We start from the raw sequence: 19,067 nt of genomic DNA on the forward strand, positions 1-19,067 counted from the left end.
ATTTTTTGCTTTAGCCTGATAGAGTGCTGCAATTTTACTTTGTTTATTTTCTACCTAATCTTTGGGGACATGCCTTAGCATTGGTCATAATGGTTGTTTTCTATGAATGAATTGGAATGTTGTGGTGTGACTTAACATGCTCTGCTACATGGGCGTACTGTATGAGAAACGCCACAATTAATTTAGGTTGTGTGTCATTCACTCGGTTATACAGCACAAAAACAGACCCTTTGATCCAACTCATCCGTGTTGACCAAGCTTCCTAAACTAAACTCCATCCTACTTGCCTGTGTTTGGTCCACATCCCTCTAAACCTTTCCTGTTCATATATCTGCCCAAATGTGCTTTAAATGTTGTAACTCCGCAACTATTACATCCTCTGGTAGTTTATTCCACATATGAACCACGCTCTGTGTGAAACATTTGCCCCTTGGGTTCCTTCTTGATCTTTCTCCTGGCACCTTTAAAAATATGCCCTCTAAGTTTGAACTCTCCTACAGTAGGGAAAAGACCATTGCTAATCACCTTATCTGTGCCCTTCATCACCTGATAAACCTTTATATGGTCATCCCTCAACCTGCTGTGCTCTCATGATAAAGTTCCAGCGTTTCTAGTCTCTCCTTTTCGTTCAAACATTCTAGTCCCAGCAACATATTTGTAAATCTCTCTGAACCCCCTCCAATTTAATAGCCTGTCTAAAGTAGGGCAACCAGAACTCTACATAGTACTCTCAAATATTTTGTAAGTCATATTTTAGACTCTGTGCACTTGCCAATGATGAGCCTCAGTATTTTACAAAGCTGCTGTAGTATGCAGTATTTAAAAGTGCATCTTTTCTCTTTTACAGGAAGCTTCTCATCTCATTCAGATACTGCTTGCTCTGCAACCTCCATTAAACATTGATGGTCGGACCATTAATGTTGATTTTGCCAAATCTTTAAAGAAGTAGGTTGTCTTCCAGTGTGGACAAGTTTTAAATTTGGCTAGACTATGATCAGTGTATCTGATGGGTTTTAAAGCATAATCTAAGTCATTTTTCACTTCATTCACTGTTGAGACTTCTTGAAACTTTTCCAATCATGCAACTGTGGACTGACTTATTGCATGAAAGTTAGACACGATTTTTTTTTAAACCTTTTCCCAAAATGTTTTACAATCCATAATTGAATAGTAATCTTTCCCATGTATACTACATAGCAAGTTCAAAGTTTAAAATGGATTAACTCTGGTTGGGACCAGCCCAAAGTAGAGTGGCAACAGTGGAAATCTCCACCTGGCAGGTAAATGTCAAATTCTAGTTTATTAATGCCACATACTACTCTCGCCAGGCATTGATTTTACACACAAAGCTAATAATGTTATTTCTCTTTTGGTGATGATGTCCCATTCTTTTGATTTCTGCAGCAGTCAAAAAGACTGAAAATAACACTGGTGATCTTATGTGGGCTTTTCCATCTTTCGAAGTTAAATATAAATTAGTTGATTCTGTACTGGTTCTGAAGCCCTCATCAATCCACAATTAACTGTTTATCTTAGGGACCATATCCTTTCTGATGGTAATAAGATCAGTTCGTCAACTGTTGCGATCACAGCTATTGCTGCAGCCCAGTGGTCGTCAAGTCAGGTAATGATTTTTGTGGTTTTCCTCTATAGTGTGCACTCTACCCTTTTTGCTCAATGTACAAACAGCAGCTTTGATCTACATAACCACATCTAAATCTACCTCCTTGGTTTGATTAAAATATTTATGTATTGCATTATGTAGTAAAATGTTCCTCTCATGCGGACTGATGTAAAGCTGACTAGATTTTATCCAGTTTTTTTTAACTTTTCTCCTGAGTTGCAAGCAGAAGAGGGTTATCCAAGCACACAGTGCTCTTTTGTTGTCTTGGCTGCGTCATTCCCTAGGCTTGATGATCAACAGTGGATATTGCCAGACTATCGATACCTGGTGATCATTTCTCATCTTACTGATAGTCATTGGCTGGTGGTTGGGAGTGTAATTTGAGTTTTTTTTCACCCAAAGATTTTTAATTGCAGGTGGGGCAAGGATCAGAAGATGGCAGCATTGACTACAGCTACTTTCAACCTGGACAGGATGGCTACAGTCAATACGATCAAGTATGTTGAAGTAAAAAAGGACATGTTGAAGTGTCTGGTTCTAGTTTATGTAAAATTTGTGGTTGGCTTAAATAGTGGCATATTATCAATGTTCAAACAAATTGAAGTGTGGCACTTTGAAAGTTAAAATTTATCACTATTTTGATCAGGTTCCATGCAAAACTGCTGTATGTTTTTCAAAACGCTTCACACACAATGCACAGAAATTTTGTGTGCCACAATTTTCATTTTCCCTATGTGTACATGCTCTTACTGTGCTACTCATTACCCAGTAGAAACAAGCAACTGAGTAACCCGCACTAATATAGTGAAAATAAACTTAGGTGAGATCGGTAATATCCGGTCAAAGCACAGTATGACTGTTTTATCTTTGTACTGCTTCAGATGGCGTATTCACAAGATTATGGACAGCAAAGTGGCTCTGCAGATTCCACCCAACAGGGATTGGCAGTTTATCAAGCACCTGCAGTAATCTCAGGTGGGTCGTCTTCTTCCCAATGCGTGAAATATTTCTTTAGCTTTCTATTTACCTGTGTTTGCTGCGAGTCTGCATTCGAGGAACCCTTAATATCAGAACCATATGGAGCAACTGTCTCTTGCCACATCCCTTGGTTTCTCAGAGATATTGCTTGGTCTCCACTTAATGTTTCTCTGCTGGAACTGGGCAATGGATTGTTTTGGTATTGAGGCCTTTGAGCAAATTTGAGGCCTCCCACTTCGTTTACAGGATGTTGGCAGTCCAGTGTGCTGCCCCACCTGCTAAAATTTTCAGTGAAGTAAATATTGCTGTTTGGCCTTTGGAACACTTTGTTTCACGTTTACATTTACAATTCCTAACCTTTTATCTCCATGTTGTACTTTGTTCTTTGATCCACAGTTTTTTCTCCCATCTTCTGTGTATACGTTTGGTTATCTTCATTCCTGCCATTTGTTAATTCCATTACTACTTTCTGTCTCTTCTCCTCCAGCACAGACACGTGCACATACACTCACTCTGACTTCTCTCATGTCGTGGAATGTTGTTTCTTACTGACACAAAATCTGATTGTTTACAGGCAGATGCTTCTGTAATCCTAAATTGCAAACTTGTTTGCTGCTGACTGAGCAAACCGGTAAACTTTGCCTCCATTGGAATTAATTTTATATTTATCGTGGAATGGTTAGGGGACAGACCTGCATCATATTGTATTACTAAAATATACTTACCACCTTTTTCACCAATACATTTCTAAATTCACTTTTAATTTTAACAGCTCCTCCTATGGTTGCTAAATCAGCAACAGTTTCCCAAGATGGTCAGTCCTATCAGTCGCAGAATCAATCTGAGGTATGTTGGAAATGTTTTGCCTCCTCCAATGTCATGGCTTTTTGAAGTGACTGACTGCACATCAGTTAGTACAAAAACATTCTTCTGTTCACTTAGTCAGCCTCAAGTGATTTACTGATCTCATTCGGATTAACCAGATAATAAACAAGTTTCTAATGTATGTGGTCTCTTATTCCCCCACCCCAAACTAATGTTCTCTGCTTGTTCCTTGCTTACGCCTAAACGAATGGCTGAGATGAGGGGAATTTGGTTGTTGTACTAACTATTCATATTTTGGACTGCGTTATCTGTAATGACTGTAATTTTTTAATACTTGAAAACAGACTCAAACTACAGAAACCATTCCATCTGATGGTACCACAGAGTCTAAGGATTCAAGCTACCGTGAGTATTTTACCCATCTTGCCCTTTAGTAAGTACTTTAGTGTTTATTAAATTATTTTTCAACTGAGCCGCTTTGTTTATCTGTTCCAGCTGTGCCAGATGTGTCCACATATCAATATGATGAATCTTCTGGATTTTACTATGATGCGCAGACTGGATTCTACTATGACCCAAACTCCCAGGTATAAACATGTCTTAAAGCAGTAAGAAGAAAAAAACTGTTCTGATGCTTTGGCAAATTACAGATTTCAGTGTCTAAGACTTGGATGTCTGCAGCCGACAGCATCATTTGATTGAGCTCATTAAGCAATCAGTGTTTAGATTAAGTTACTAAATGTATCACTCTGATTGTTGAAATGTTTAAAAATCTTTGTTCTTCCTCTAATGATTTGCATGTTTCGCTCAGTTGATCATAACCTTTTGAATCTTTGTGGTCTGAAAATTTCAGGATTTCTTTTGTCTGTTTTCACCTCAAAAGCAACAATAAAATAAGACTTGGTTAACATAATTTTTAGTCAGCGGTACTTAAACATCTAAAATACTCATGTCTGGATATTTTCCTCATTTTCAATTTAAACTTTTGGTATAACACATTGTAATGTCTACTGCTTCACCTTAGAGCATTTTTTTCTCTTTGATCCCAAGATGCACTTTCCTGCTGAAGCCTTCAAGTTAAATGACCCACTTTTTATTTTAAGAAGCTGATTTCTTTTTTAAGCCAGTTAATATCTGGCAATGTCATAGATGTAGTTAATGTCAGTCATTATTTTAAGCAGAAGATAAGGTAGTTTGAAAAAGGAAAAGCAAGTCTTGAGTCAGTGAACTGTGCTGGAATTCAAATATATTGAATTTTATTTTCTAAATGTTGAAGTAATAGGTGCAATAGCTGAATTTTAAAATAAAAGATTTTTGATTTAATTTTGTACTGTGATATCCTTTTTTGAATTTTTTTTATTCATTCATGGGACAAGGGTGTTGCTGGTTAGGCCAGCATTTATTGACCATCCATAATTGCCTAGAGGGCAGTTAAGAGTCAACCGCACTGCTGTGGATCTGGAGTCACTTTGTTGGCCAGATCAGGTGAAGATGGCACTTTCCGTCTCTGAAGGACGTAAGTGAGCCAGATGGGTTTGTACAGTATTGACAATGGATTCATGTTTGCCATTAGACTGTTAATTCGAAATTCATATTTCACCGTCTGCAATTGTGGGATTCACACCCAGGTTCCCAGCTCATTCTCTGGATTAACAGTCCAATCATAATATCACTAGGCTGTTGCCTCCCCTAAATTTGTTGGTGTTGCTAGTAAAGTACCAGTTAGTGGGCCTTGAGAAGGTTGTGATGAGCCACCACCTTGAATTACTAAGGTCCCTGTAGTTTAATGTCCAACCGTAATGATGCTAGGGAAGGTACTTGCAAGTCGATAAAGAAACGGTAATATAAGTATAAGTCAAGATAGTATGTAGTTTGGAGAGTAACTCGCAGGCAGTGAAGTTCCTATTCATCTTCTGACCTTGTCCTAAATGGTCGAGGTCATCGATCTGGAAGGTGTTATTGAAGGTGAGTTGGTAAGCCCACCTTGGTTACATAATTGGATTTAAATAGGTTGGTAAGCAAAATGTAATGAAGTTAAATGTTAAATATTTCACTGAGGCACTTATGTCTTTGGTTAGTAATGCACTTTTGAAATATTTTTGTTCCAGTACTATTACAATCCACAGACTCAGCAGTACATGTATTGGGATGGAGAGAAACAGACTTATTTGCCTGCCCCAGATCAAACTACACAGCAAAGCAAAGCAGCCGGTGGGACTAAAAGTAAAGAGGGGAAAGAGAAGAAGGAAAAACCAAAGAGCAGGACAGCTCAACAGGTAAAGATTTTGTGGATACTTACGAACATGACTTAGTTTAGTTCCTCTCCCTCCTGATTGTCTGTTTTGGCAGAAAAATGTTTTAAACAGCATATTATCTAAATAATGAGCGATTACAGATCTGAGATGCAGACAGATTTGGTTGTCTCACAAAAGATTAACAATATATGGGTACAGCAAGTAATTAAGAAAGCGAAGAGACACCCTCATTTATCATGAGGGAAATTAAATACATAGGTTATGTTTCCGTTATACAGGGCACTATGAAGACAGCTTCTGGAACTGTTTACAGTGTTTGTTACTTTATTTAAGGATGGATGTAAATGCATTGGAAGCAGTTCAGAGACAGTTAACTATATCAATACCTGGAATGGACAGATTGCTTTCTGAGAAACTGTTTATACAGTCTAGGCTTTTATCTGCTGCAGTATAGAAGGGTAAGAACTTACTTGATTGAAACAAAATCTTGAACGATTGTGACAGAGTAGGTCTGGAGAGAATGTTTCCTCCTACGGGAGAATCTAGTAAAAGGGATCACTGTTCAAAAATCAGAGGTAAAACTGATGAGACAAAAACAGCTTTAGAGGTCTTGAGTCTTTGGAAATCTCCTCTTGAAAGGATAGTGGATGTATACTTTGATAAGCAAAGGGTTTGAAGAGCTATCAGAGATGGGTGGAAATGTGAATTTGAGGTTACAATTAGATCAGCCATAATTTTGTTGAATGGTAGAGTAGGCTGAGGAGCTGAATGGCCTACCTCTGCACCTGACTTAATGGAAATGTTACCGGCACCTACTGGAAGACAGTCTAACCAGCAGAATGATGTTTACTTTGTCTCTTGTCGGGAATTCCTTGTCATCTTTTTTCATGTTGAAACTCAGCGGGACATTTGGTGCATGCCACTTGGGCAGTGACTGCACCATTCTTCAGTTTGAGCCCGTGAAAACAAAGGTGGGCCATCGATGAACATTTTTTCTTTTCACCTATAGATCGCCAAAGACATGGAACGATGGGCCAAGAGTCTAAATAAACAGAAGGATAATGTCAAAACTGCTTTGCAGATGATTGCATCTAAAGAAGAAGAGAGGAGAGAATCTGCAGCAGCTGATGCAGGATTTGCTTTGTTTGAGAAAAGGGTATGTGTGCAGTTTGCAAGTTGGCAATGGGTTGGACACAAAACGGCTCACAGGGTCATTGCCTGGATAATTTGTGGGATATGTGCACATTTGAGTCCTAAAGTATTTTGATATTAACCAGCAGAGGACATTGAAAGTGCTGAAGAAGGCTAAGGTGAATGGTGGTAGAACCTCAAAGTAAATGCTGACCTTTTCTGCATGTATTGTGAGGAAAAACTATTAAGTGCAAGTTGAGACCCCTAAGGGGAGTCAAGAGAATAAACTGGAGCCAGAGTACGTACTTTGTGTTTACAGAAGAGAAACTTCTTATGGAGGTAAATCCTGAATTTGTTAAAAACCAGATCAGAAATGTTGTAAATATAAATATAAATTGCAATATAAAGAGCGCAAAGCCCTATGATCTTTAACAGGCTATCTATAAATATCCTGAAATGGGTTAAGAAATAATGAAAGTGCAATAAATTATAATTCGGGGCCTTAACACATGGAGTATTAAAGTTGCTATCACAGTAACCATTTTCAAGAGCGCTGCTTGGATAATTATTGGTCAGCTAGTTTGATGTTGACCCCATTTTACTAATCATGGATTTTAAAAATAAAATCATGTTGTCTGTTTGAGCAAAAGAAAATAATTTGAAGCAGCTGATAACACTGATTTCAGAAAAGAGTAGTTGTGCCATGAAGCCCGATTAGTTCCTTCAGGCTAATGGAAACAGTGAGTGAGGGTATTGGAATGAATGTGTAAATTAACTTTCAGAAATCCTTTGACGAGCTGACAAGCGTAATATTAAGCATCATGGAACTGGGAGAGGATGTAAAGTTAGAGTTCAATAGGGCGATCCCCATGCCGCTGTTTTGACTAGCTCTGCTGTTTGCTGTATGCTTTTGTGACTTGGGAATGGATCTAGATGGTGATCCCTAATTCGTGGATGTTAGATGTGACTCATAACTAATACCTAGTACTAAAGAAAGCAGCAAGGTGATATTGATATAATGGTTGATACAGGCAAATAAGTGAAACTTTCATTCAATGTAGTAAACTGGTCCATTTCCATTTATGGGGTGGCTGGAGGGTATGTGAAAGTGCAGGCATCAGGACTTTGGGTTTGCTTTAGTAAAGTGTCTCAGATAAGACTGTAAGGTGGTAATAGAATGCTTTGTTTTACGTAGACAAGGCAAGATATAATAATTGTACAAATCTTTGTACAGTATCTAAATACTGTATACTCTTTTGGAATCCATACTTGTGGAAATATGTTAATACAGTTGAGCATAGATTAAGAAAATGCCCATTCTGATGAGATACAAAGAAAAGTTGATTTTGGTTTTGTCTTTGGAATAATGGAAGATATTACATTACCTGATAATTATCTTTTAAAATTATGAAGAATGCAGGAACTTAAATGTAAACAATTTTGGGTTGACAGTGGGAGGAACACCCTGTTTGTGGTGTAATTTCTGTCTAATTCTCTATAGTCTGTTAGCCACCTGAGAACGCCAATGCTAGATACTTTGTTGTTGCAGAACCTGCTGCAAAAAGCTTGAAACTTCTTTACACAACTGCATTCTGTTCTTAAAAAATCCATTGTCACTGGCTTCATCGCTCAATTATTCTTCAAAGGTACAATAATTAAATTTGCATTTAATATGTCTCTTACAGGGGATGATAGAACGGCAGCCAATGGTACTTGAACCATTCAGCGGTTTCGTGGAACATCTACGGGATGATGATGAAAGTCCGTTAAAGGTTTGAATGTGTTTCTTTCAAATCTCAATGTTGTTTTTTCCTTTTAAATCCTTCAAACTTCCACTTCTCCAGGCTGGCTGTAGTGTTTGCAGCCCTTGACTGTTGTCAGTTGATTTAAATGCTCCATTTCTTTGGAGCAGTGTAATATCTTCAATTTCTGTTCTTTGTGATGATAGTCATGGAGAAACACCAGTAATACCCAAGTATTGAAGGACAATCATGCACTGCTCTGGATTCATTTGAAACCAGCTGAAATTTGAGTTTGAGCTGTGTTGTCGTTATAGAAGCGAAGCGACAGTTTGTTCTGAGGAAGAGTCACTGGACCCGAAACTTTAACTCTGTTTTTTCCTTAACAGATGCTGCCAGACCTGCTGAGCTTTTCCAGCAATTTGCTTTGTTTCCTGAAAAATTTTCGTATTTCCTTTATAAAATAAAAAGTGCTGGTGAAACTTGAAATCTGTGGCGAGAGAAGGAGTCAATGTTTTGAATCCAATCTGACTGTTCTTCGGAACTGCTTCTTGCCGTGTGTGCAATATTTTAGCTTTTATTTGAGTGTTGTGTTTCCTTTAACCACTGTAGTGTGCTGCTATCATTTTGTGAAATGCATCTGGTAAGATTTTTATTTAAGATTCCCTACGGTGTGGAAACAGGCCTTTCGGCCCAAAAAGTCCATACCGCCCCTTGAAGTGTCCCACCCAGACCCATCCCCCTATAACCCAAACACCTCTGAACACTAGGGGCAATTTTAGCATGGCCAATCCACCTAACCTGCACATCTTTGGACTGTGGGAGGAAACCGGACCACCCGGATGAAACCCACGCAGACGTGGGGAGAATGTGCAAACTCCACACAGAGTTACCCGAGGGGGGAATCGAACCCTGGTCCCTGGCACTGTGAGACTGCAATGCTAACCACTGAGCCACCGTGCCATAATATACACAAATTTATAAATGAGATTGAGTGTACAACTCTTAAGAATGAATATCGATCATCCTGGTTTATGCAATTGGAAATTTTCAATGAACTCGAGCTGTTGTTATTATATCAAGGTTTAATATGTAGTGGAATTGACTGGCATTTTGCTGGTTTAAGACTTCATTCAGAACCAGAGTGTTGCTTTAATATTTCCTTTCCTGATAAAAATTAAATTACTTTTGTAATGTTCTGTTCTTGTTTTCCATTTCTGGTGTCCTTCCATGTGACTACTAATGTATCATTTGGGGTGCTGAAGTATCTTGAGATTTCACTATTCACTGAATAATTAAAATGTGGACAGTTGGCTTAAAAAATGCATGTATCAGACTGAAACTTGGTATCCATCTTACAGAGAAAGTCCAGTCCACTACAGGGCCTTGTAGCATCATACAGTGGAGAAAGTGAAGAGGAGGAGCAAGAGACAGTCCAAGAACTGGAAGAAAAGCTGACAGATTGGAACAAAATAGCCTGTTTGTTGTGCAGAAGACAGTTTCCCAATAAAGAGGCACTTACTCGACATCAGCAACTCTCCGACCTCCACAGGGTAATAAGAGCAAAGCTAACGACCTTTGTAAAATCATATACAATGTGTGCATTCTACAAACGTAAATTAGTATGAATTCAGTTGTCTGAATTCTCATCTCTTCATCTTATTGATTCCAAGTCTCCATTGTTCCACCTTAATATTGAGCCTGTGATGTAATTTTACTTGAGATGTAGTCTGTGATCTTTTGGTCCCTGATGAGAAACCGTGCACCACTCTGACTTGTATCCAAAAAGATGCATTGGAAATGAATCTGAGACCAAAGAATAAGGGAAATCTACTATGTTTTTCACAGATAGTTATGGGAAAGAAAATACTACAATGAGTTTTTTTTAAATTGTACAATTTTTACAACTGTACAAATCCATAAACTTGAAACTGCACAAAATACCATGCGCTGATAGAATGCCTTGTTCTTGCATGTACACTGCAGCTAATTTTACTTAAGTAAATTTACCTTGCCTTCTTTCAAGTTCAAACTGTTTGCTTCAAGCAAATATCATAGTATCACCATTATTTGGAGTCAATTATTAAATATCTTGTCTCTTCTCATTTGCAGCAAAATTTGGAAATTCGTAGAAGGTCGCGAATGTCTGACCGAGAGCTTGAGGCATTAGAAAAGACAGAAAATGAAGTACGTTCTATTGTAATCTAAACGACAAAAGCAAAGAGCTATGACAAGTGATGCAGCTGCCTCCAGTTTCTCTTCTACATGTCACCTTTCTGTGAGCAGTACCCAATAGTACATCAGATTTCATATGTCTGCTGACAACACCACCATGTTTCTCTACTCCATTCCCTCTGATTTTATGTTACTTTTGTCATCTGCTCTTGGATGAGAGAGAAATATTGTCTGATCAGATTTGGTTAACTAGAGCCATTGGCAATTTGGTCTCTGAAACATACTTCATTCTTCTGCTACAGACCTCCCTTTCTATTTTCTGAGGCTAAACCAATATTCTTTGCATTCTCTGTCATGTTTCACTTTGAGCTGAGCTTCTGTTACCAATATGACCTACTTCCTCTTTCACATTTTGACCTGTGTGATACTGTGCTGCTGTTATACCTGGATGAACTTGGATATTCTAATGATCTGTTGTCTGGTGTTTCATCCTCCATCATTGACAATCTTCATCCCAGAATCTGTAGTCAATTCCCTAAGACACACCAAGTGACATGTTGCTGATTCATGTGTGGTGACCAGAGTTGGCTAGGACCACTGTGATTTGAAATTCTCAACTTGGTGAAATCACTCCATTCTGTTTTCCCTCTTCTATAACCTGTCCAACTGTACAAGACTCACCTGTTCACTCCTCAGATTCTAATTGCTTGCCTGCCTTAGTTTCCATTGATGGTCATGCCAAGACCCGAAGTTTGGGGCTTGTTTATGATTCCCTGTTGATTTAAGCCCTTGTTAAAACCTGCCCCTTGGACCAATTAGTTGCAGTATGTCTGGCAATCTCATTGGTTAATATTTCTATAAAATGCTTAGGGATGATTTGCTATTTTGAAGCTGCTGTATAAGTGCACTTACTTGCAGTAACTGGATTGAACACTTGTAATTTGAAGCATCCTGAAGCAATTGCAGATTAATGACTCGGGCACTTTAATGATATTTGTATTAACTTTTTAAAAAGATTTTACTTAAATGAGTTCCTACCATAACAGTTCTTTAATCACTACCTCCCCTACCCCACCTCAGATGAAGTACAGAGACAGAGCAGCAGAAAGAAGAGAAAAATATGGAATCCCAGAGCCTCCAGAACCAAAAAGAAAGAGGTTTAATAATGCTGCAGTAATGTAAGTTTTTGTCATTATTTTCCAGACTTGTCTAATCAATTTGAAATAGATAACTAATAAATCCTGGTCAAAGCTGGAACTTAACTTGAGTCTGAACTATGCTTTCTCCAATTATTTCTAGCTGTTATATTTTAGAAGAGTTTTCTGCGTAGGAGTTTTAATTGAGTTGCTAATATCAGTTCCTCTTTTGTGAATTGAATTTTTTCAAAATGTGTAACCAGGCAGCCAATTAAAATATTGAAGGAAGTATTTTGTGGTGTGATGAAAAATGCAGCAGGGAAGAATTGAATAGAAAACTACATGCAGCCACTAATTGATTTGTAAAAAATGGTCAGAAGTGAAATCCACATTAATGTCCTTTGATAACTTAAGTCATTGAGTTGTACAGTCAGAAACAGATACTTCGGCCCATCTTTTCCATGCTGATCAGATTTCCTGAATAAATCTAATCCCATTTGGCCCATATCCCTCTAAATCCCTCATAATCGTATACCCATCTAATGCCTTATAAATGTTGTTGTAACAGCTTCCACCACCACCTCTGGCAGCTCATTCCAAATACTCACCGCCTTCTGCGTGAAGAAGTTGTTTCTTAGATCCCTTTTTAAATCTTTCCCCTCTTCACCTTAAATCTAAACCGTTCAGTTTTGGACTTCCCTATCCTGGGGGAAACACCTGGGCTATTCACCCTATCTATACCCTTCATTAGTTACCTGAATTAGAACTACAAGATGATCTGACTTTTTTAAGCAAATGCATTGTTTTGTTCCAGTTGTCTGTTTTGAGTAATTGGATAATTTGTACCCTTTAATGCTAAAATAGTTGATTTATCAGAAGTATGGTTTATTTCAAAAATAATTGGGCCAAAACCCCATTTAATTTTAGGCTACAACTTGAGGGAAAACAAGGTCATTTCTAAGGGCATGAAAGCAGAGCTGGCAAAAATGAACTGGCAATTTAGGTTAAGGGATAGGTCAATGGAGATGCAATGTCAAATATTTGTGGGGATGTTTCAGAAGGCACATACACTGGCTTGCATGCTCCATGGATGCTGCCTGACCCGCTGTGATTTCCAGCACTTTTTTTTCAGTACCAATTCCAGCATCTGCAGTAATTTATTCTGCAGGAGCAAATAACATAAGATTTTAGATAAGCATGTTTAAGGGGTGGACCCACCATCCACGGTAAACTTAAAAACCTCAAATTATCAAACTGAAAAGACATACAGAGAATACAGGAGACTGTAAGAACACAGCAAGCCAGGCAGCATCTGGGGGAAAGGAGAAGCCAGCATTTTGGGTGTTACCTTTCTTCGGGACTGGATGTGGGGTTAGGGGGAGCTGCAGATAAAGGGGAGGTGGGCAGTGAAATGGTGATGAGTGGGCACTGACAGTAGGTATGACCTGGTTGGTGGCTGGAAAGGAGGGTCAGAAGGTGGAACAGAATGGATAGGGTTGAACTGGAAAGGGAACCAGGTGATGAGTGGAAAGGATATTTGAAATTGGAGAACTCCGAACTCGGGATTGAGTCCTCTAGGCTGTATGGCGCCCACGTGGAAGATAAGATGTTTACCTTGGATTCCAGCATCTGCAGTTTTGTTTTCTCAAAAATCATATAATGGTGCAAAGATAGGTGGCAGGTTGGAAGATTGGACAGAATATCCAAAACAGCAAATGAAATTACTGATAAGATTAGTAATGAGTGAGAGAAAGTTAACCAGAAATATAAAAACAGGAAACGTTTATTAAGATTTTTAAAAGTTTCCAGAGTTAAGTTGATCCAGATGAAATTCTTCCTGGGGCCTTAAAAGAAATAGCTAGTGAAATAGTTTATGCGGATGCTTTAATTTTCCAAAACACATTAGTTTTGGGACAGGATATTAATATTGAAAAATAGCTAAAGTAATCCCTTTCTTCACAAAGGGAGGGAAGCAGAAAGCAAGAAACCACAAGCCAATTAGCTTAGGTTTTTTTTCTGATGAAGTGTCTAGGCCCAAAACATCAGCTTTTGTGCTGCTAAGTTGCTACTGTGTTCATCCAGTTCCACACTTTGTGTTCTCGGATTCTCCAGCATCTGCAGTTCCCATTATCTCTGAACCAATTAGCTTAACATCTGTTGTAGGATAAAATGTTAGGAGCATTGTTAAAGATTTTATAGAAGCACACTTGAATAATGAGTTTGAAGTAATCAGAACCAACATAGTTTTGTCAGAATGTTTATGTAATTTATTAGAGTTCCTTGAAGAAGGAACATGTGCTTTAGATGCAGGAGAGCCAGAGGATAGTATTGCATTTAGATTTCCAGGAGGCATTTGATCGTTTAGCTGGCTAAGAATTGAGATTAAAATCAGATCAGCCATGATCTTGGCTAACAAGGTGTAGAGCTGGATGAACACAGCAGGCCAAGCAGCATCAGAGGAGCAGGAAGGCTGACGTTTTGGGCCTAGACCCTATCTCTCAGCTATAATCTTGTTGAGTACAGAGCAGGCTCGAAGGGCTGTGTGGCTTACTGTGTTCCTTATTCTTTGTACTTTCATAACCAAATTCATGACCGTGGATTTCTCCAGATTGTATTGCTGAAGCCAAGTGCACTTTTAAATTTTTAAACTACTGAATGTAATTCTCACTATTGTTGCAACCAGAGCAATGATCATCTTTTATGGGGTGCGCTCAATGGTCAAATATCTGTAAAACAAATAGCTGTGGTTTTGGTAATAAGTCTGAACCTATACTTCCTATTTATCCGTTGCCACTGTTCAGTTTTTTTGAAGATGTTTGGTTTTTGTTTCACACTAGCAGTTGCTTTTAACAAGGTCGCTTTTGGCTTGTGCTCTTACGGTGGTTTTGGAGCCTAGAACTAGGGGCCTCCACTTAAGAAGTAACCCCTGATGACTGAGTTGAGAAACATTCCCACTTGGAGCAGAATGTGAATCACTGAATCCTTGACACCAGGAGTTGTGCATGTTCAATGGGTATATTTAAAGCAACAATTAATATATTTTTGGATTCTAACACATCAAAAGATATGGAGATTGAGTGAGGAACTAGTGATCAAGTTGGGAATTGACCATGGACTGACTTAAATAGCAGACCAAGCTCAAGGGGTGTTCTGGCTTATTTTATTGTGTACCTGGAACATAGAATTAGGTCGTTTAGCTTGTCAGTCCAACTTCTTTCAATTCGGTAATGCCTGAATGCTTACCTTTTGCTATCTCCTATCACTTGGTATCATTGTTGATCAGAAAGCTGCCTAGTTCTGTCAATTTGCTCAATTATTGAGGTTTCATAGCCCTGTAGGATAGAGAATTATAAGACTCCCCACTCTTTGTGAAAATTCCTTCTATGTAGTTATAAATGGCAATATCTGAGACGATATCCTTTGGTCTAGACAGAGCAGCCAGGGGGACCAGGTACATCTACCTGTCACACCCTGTTAAAAAGATTTGTATGTTTTACTGAAATCACCTAATTCAATTATTATTTCAAAAACATCTTATTTTTATGTGACTAGTATTACGTCGACACCACACCAGGCTAGGTTTTGGTGCAGTTGATTACTGCTTCAGAATTCTCAGGACTTGCTTGAAGTATTTAGCTATTATGATGAATTGCTTCCATATTAAATAACCTTTCTTGAAAAGTGTTAAAGAGGATTGGAGTGGAAATCCTGTTACATGACTAACATTTTCAAAAGGACAAACTGAACTCATTTTCTGAAATCTATCATTTGAATTCTCTGCTTATGAAGATCAAAAACTAAAATACATTTTTGTTACGACAGTGATTTTGAGCAACCAACAAAGAATGGTATTAACAGTGATAACATTGGGAGCAGAATGCTACAGGCTATGGGTTGGAAAGAAGGTTCAGGGCTGGGTCGAAATCAGCAGGGTATTACAGCACCTATACAGGTATGGTACTTTATATTTTCTATTTTTTCATCTATGGTCGTTTGATGCAAATACCATTTAATATGAGGGATTGTTTGATTCACAAAGTTAATACCATGGTATCAATAAATGTTTTGTTTTCTTGATTAATACATAACCTTTTTTAAGAAATTGAAGTCTGCCACGTTGTAATTTTCACTCTGCATTCGTTAATCATGGCCAGGGTGATATTTTGGAATACTACCTGATTTGAAGCTGTTTCTGAATAGGAATAGATTAGGAGCCACTTTTGGTGCTTACACCGTTGAGTCACTGGGTACTTGCTGTTCACAGCCTGCAGAAAGCTGGTATATTACTTATAAAACTACCTAATTAACCACCACTACCACCAATGAGAGAGGAATGGGGGTGGAATGATATTCGAAAATAAGATTTAGAGTTCCCTACCTATAATTAGGTCATTTTTACTTTTACTGGTGTATGGTCAGGCATTCAACATGTGATTATTATCTGAGCCTGCTTATTTCTGATAGCTGATGTCTTAGAATCTGCTTATGGTTTCTCTTGTATCCTAATAAACTTGGGCCATAAAATATGCTACTTAATAAAATAGATATGCTTTGTATCCTTATTGAGGAGAGCGGGTTCGTTGAGGCTAACTATATTTGCATACGGAGTATGCTGAGTTGATATTCTGTACTCTGATATTCTGTATGGCTGCAAATTAAAAGCAGCATTTTCAGCGACAAGGGAACTAATAATCTGAATGCCCTAAGATGATTTGAATTTGTCTTTCAAACACAATCTGCCAAGATTGGAGCTGGAGTGGTAAGGAATGATAAGCCTATTAAAATTTTAGCGAACTTTTTTCAAAATATCTACAAATCATTCAGATCATCTTAGAACATAGAACATTACAGCACAGTACAGGCCCTTCGGCCTTCGATGTTGTGCCGACCTGTCATACCAATCTGAAGCCCATCTAACCTACACTATTCCATGTACATCCAAATGCTTGTCCAATGACAACTTAAATGTACTTAAAGTTGGCGAATCTACCTCCGTTGCAGGCAAAGCATTCCATTCCCTTACTACTCTGAGTAAAGAATCTTGTTAATTTAATTTTTGAACTGGCATACCTGTACTATTTGAATTAGGTTTACAATGAGGGTGGATTCTGCAAGTTGTAATGATGTTTATTTAAATTCATTTGTGATGCATGCATAAATATCATCAAAATGTAGTCTGATATAAGGTGAGGAATTTTGACCAGTGTTAGCTATCAATCTTTCAATATGGAAATATTTTATCTTTGTAGTTAGGAAGTTGAGAGGCTGTAGTTCTGCTTCTCCTAAGTAGTTGTTCATGTGTGAATGAACCCAAGATCTAATTCCATAACTTTTGAAGTGTTCAGAACTTGTATCAGTAAATGTGGAGCTGGAAAAGCACAGCAGGTCAGACCACATCCGAGGACCAGGGAAGTCAATCTTTTGGGCCAAAACCCTTTGTCACAATGAAGGGTTTTGGCCAGAAACGTTGATTTCTCTGCTTGAATTGCTATCTGACCTGCTGTGCTTTTCCAGCTCCACATTTATTAAGTCTGTCTTCTAGCATCTGCAGTCTTTACTATCTCCACGCTTGGAACTTGTATCCTTGTTTGGTAGGAATGGGGAATATTTGAACATTTTTGAACTTGCATGTTTTCTACAGCATTCAATTTAATCGATTTTTGATTTCAGGCTCAAACAAGGATGAAAGGTGCTGGTTTGGGAGCACGAGGAAGTTCGTATGGCGTTACTACTTCAGATTCCTACAAAGATGCTGTTAAAAAAGCTATGTTTACAAGATTTAATGAATTGGAGTAATTTAAGAGTGACTGTACATAATGTAAATACTTTTTCCTAATTTTTGCTACTGGATATGTTCTTGAGTAAACAGTGCAATTTGTCCGTAGGAAATGTAATTTTTTTGCTTTGGTTAAATCTTATTTATGTTAAATGTACAATGTACATTTTGTATTGTCCATCAAGTGTATAATAATGTATCTACTTTTTTTTGCAGAATAAATTTTGAAAAGAATCCAAGCACTATTGTGTAGTCAGTTTCTACTTTACAAGAATACAATTTTCAGAATATAAGGGGTTTCTTAGCTACATCATAAATAATCTATTAATGTAATGTCAAAGATTTATGCCAAAGATGTGGAGTAATTTTCCTGTAAACAGTACCTTATTTCAGTCTTTAAGGTGAATATAGATGAATGTATTTTTATAATTTGAGACTTCTCGATCTGTGTAATTAGCCCTGAATAGTGTGGCCCAGCACAGTTTCAGAACCTGCTGTGTTATTACATTGAATCTGGACTTTTCACCATGACATTCATGTGTAAAGTTTGTCCACTTTTCCCAAATTTATTGGCCAACAATTATCCTTTAACCTACGGCTAAGCATTATCTCGGCACAGTGGCTCAGTGCTTAGCACTGCAGCCTCACAGCACCAGGGACCCAGGTTCGATTCCAGCCTCGGGTAACTGTCTGTGTGGAGTTTGCACATTCTCCCCATTTCTGCCTGGGTTTCCTCCAGGTGTTCCGGTTTCCTCCCACAGTCCAGAGATGTGCAGGCTAGGTGGATTGGCCATGCTAAATTGCCCGTAGTGTTCAGGGGTGTGTGTGGGTTATAGGGGGTGGATCTGAGTGGGGTGCTGCAAGGGGCAGTGTGGACTTGTTGGGCCGAAGGGCCTGTTTCCACACTGTAGGGAATCTGATCTGATTTCATTTCATTGATGTTTTTGGGTGTTTGTTGTGTGTAGTTTTGTTGCCACAATTACCTTTATAACAGTGACCTGTCTTCGAGCCATTCTTTAGTTTTAAAGCATGGTGGGGTATTGCTGTTGTGCAAGGACCTATATTTGTGAAAGTCCCTTTCTCAGTAACTTATGTTCATAACTTTAAAATTTCAGGTCCTGCAGGTAATAGGTTTATGTTGTCAATAAAGGAGAAATCATTGCTACATGAGTGACTAAGAAACAATTAAATAGAACTACTTAATGTTGCAAAGGTGCTGTCATTTTATGAATTTCTTTCTTCAGTAACAATATTTTAAGCAAGGTGGAACCACTAAAACCATTTCTCATGTTGAAGAGTAGACCTGATAATCTATATTGGTAATGCACACGTATCATGTAAAACTGTAAAATTTTAAATTTAACATTAACAGTAATGCTGTGATGCTCTCAGTGGTTGTTGTGGAAACTAAATATGGGATGGAGATGC

General features: G+C 38.2%; 1 protein-coding gene across 2 annotated transcripts in view; it reads left to right on the plus strand.

The window, feature by feature from the left end:
- The window catches only part of LOC125460370 (RNA-binding protein 5-like), a 39,105-nt gene extending 21,262 nt beyond the window's left edge, over positions 1-17,843 (plus strand). For both annotated transcript variants that reach the window (XM_048547792.2, XM_048547793.2), the window contains exons 11-25: positions 848-945; positions 1,537-1,624; positions 2,041-2,121; positions 2,506-2,599; positions 3,375-3,448; positions 3,772-3,832; positions 3,923-4,014; positions 5,536-5,703; positions 6,692-6,838; positions 8,499-8,585; positions 9,914-10,105; positions 10,665-10,739; positions 11,808-11,905; positions 15,686-15,815; positions 17,534-17,843. In XM_048547792.2, the coding sequence (XP_048403749.1) occupies positions 848-945; positions 1,537-1,624; positions 2,041-2,121; positions 2,506-2,599; positions 3,375-3,448; positions 3,772-3,832; positions 3,923-4,014; positions 5,536-5,703; positions 6,692-6,838; positions 8,499-8,585; positions 9,914-10,105; positions 10,665-10,739; positions 11,808-11,905; positions 15,686-15,815; positions 17,534-17,659 (1,611 nt within the window). In that variant the 3' untranslated portion in view covers positions 17,660-17,843. The remainder of the gene's footprint in view (positions 1-847; positions 946-1,536; positions 1,625-2,040; positions 2,122-2,505; positions 2,600-3,374; positions 3,449-3,771; positions 3,833-3,922; positions 4,015-5,535; positions 5,704-6,691; positions 6,839-8,498; positions 8,586-9,913; positions 10,106-10,664; positions 10,740-11,807; positions 11,906-15,685; positions 15,816-17,533) is intronic.
- Positions 17,844-19,067: the final 1,224 nt, after the last annotated feature.

Source organism: Stegostoma tigrinum, chromosome 11, assembly GCF_030684315.1.
Source record: "Stegostoma tigrinum isolate sSteTig4 chromosome 11, sSteTig4.hap1, whole genome shotgun sequence".
NCBI lineage: Eukaryota > Metazoa > Chordata > Chondrichthyes > Orectolobiformes > Stegostomatidae > Stegostoma > Stegostoma tigrinum.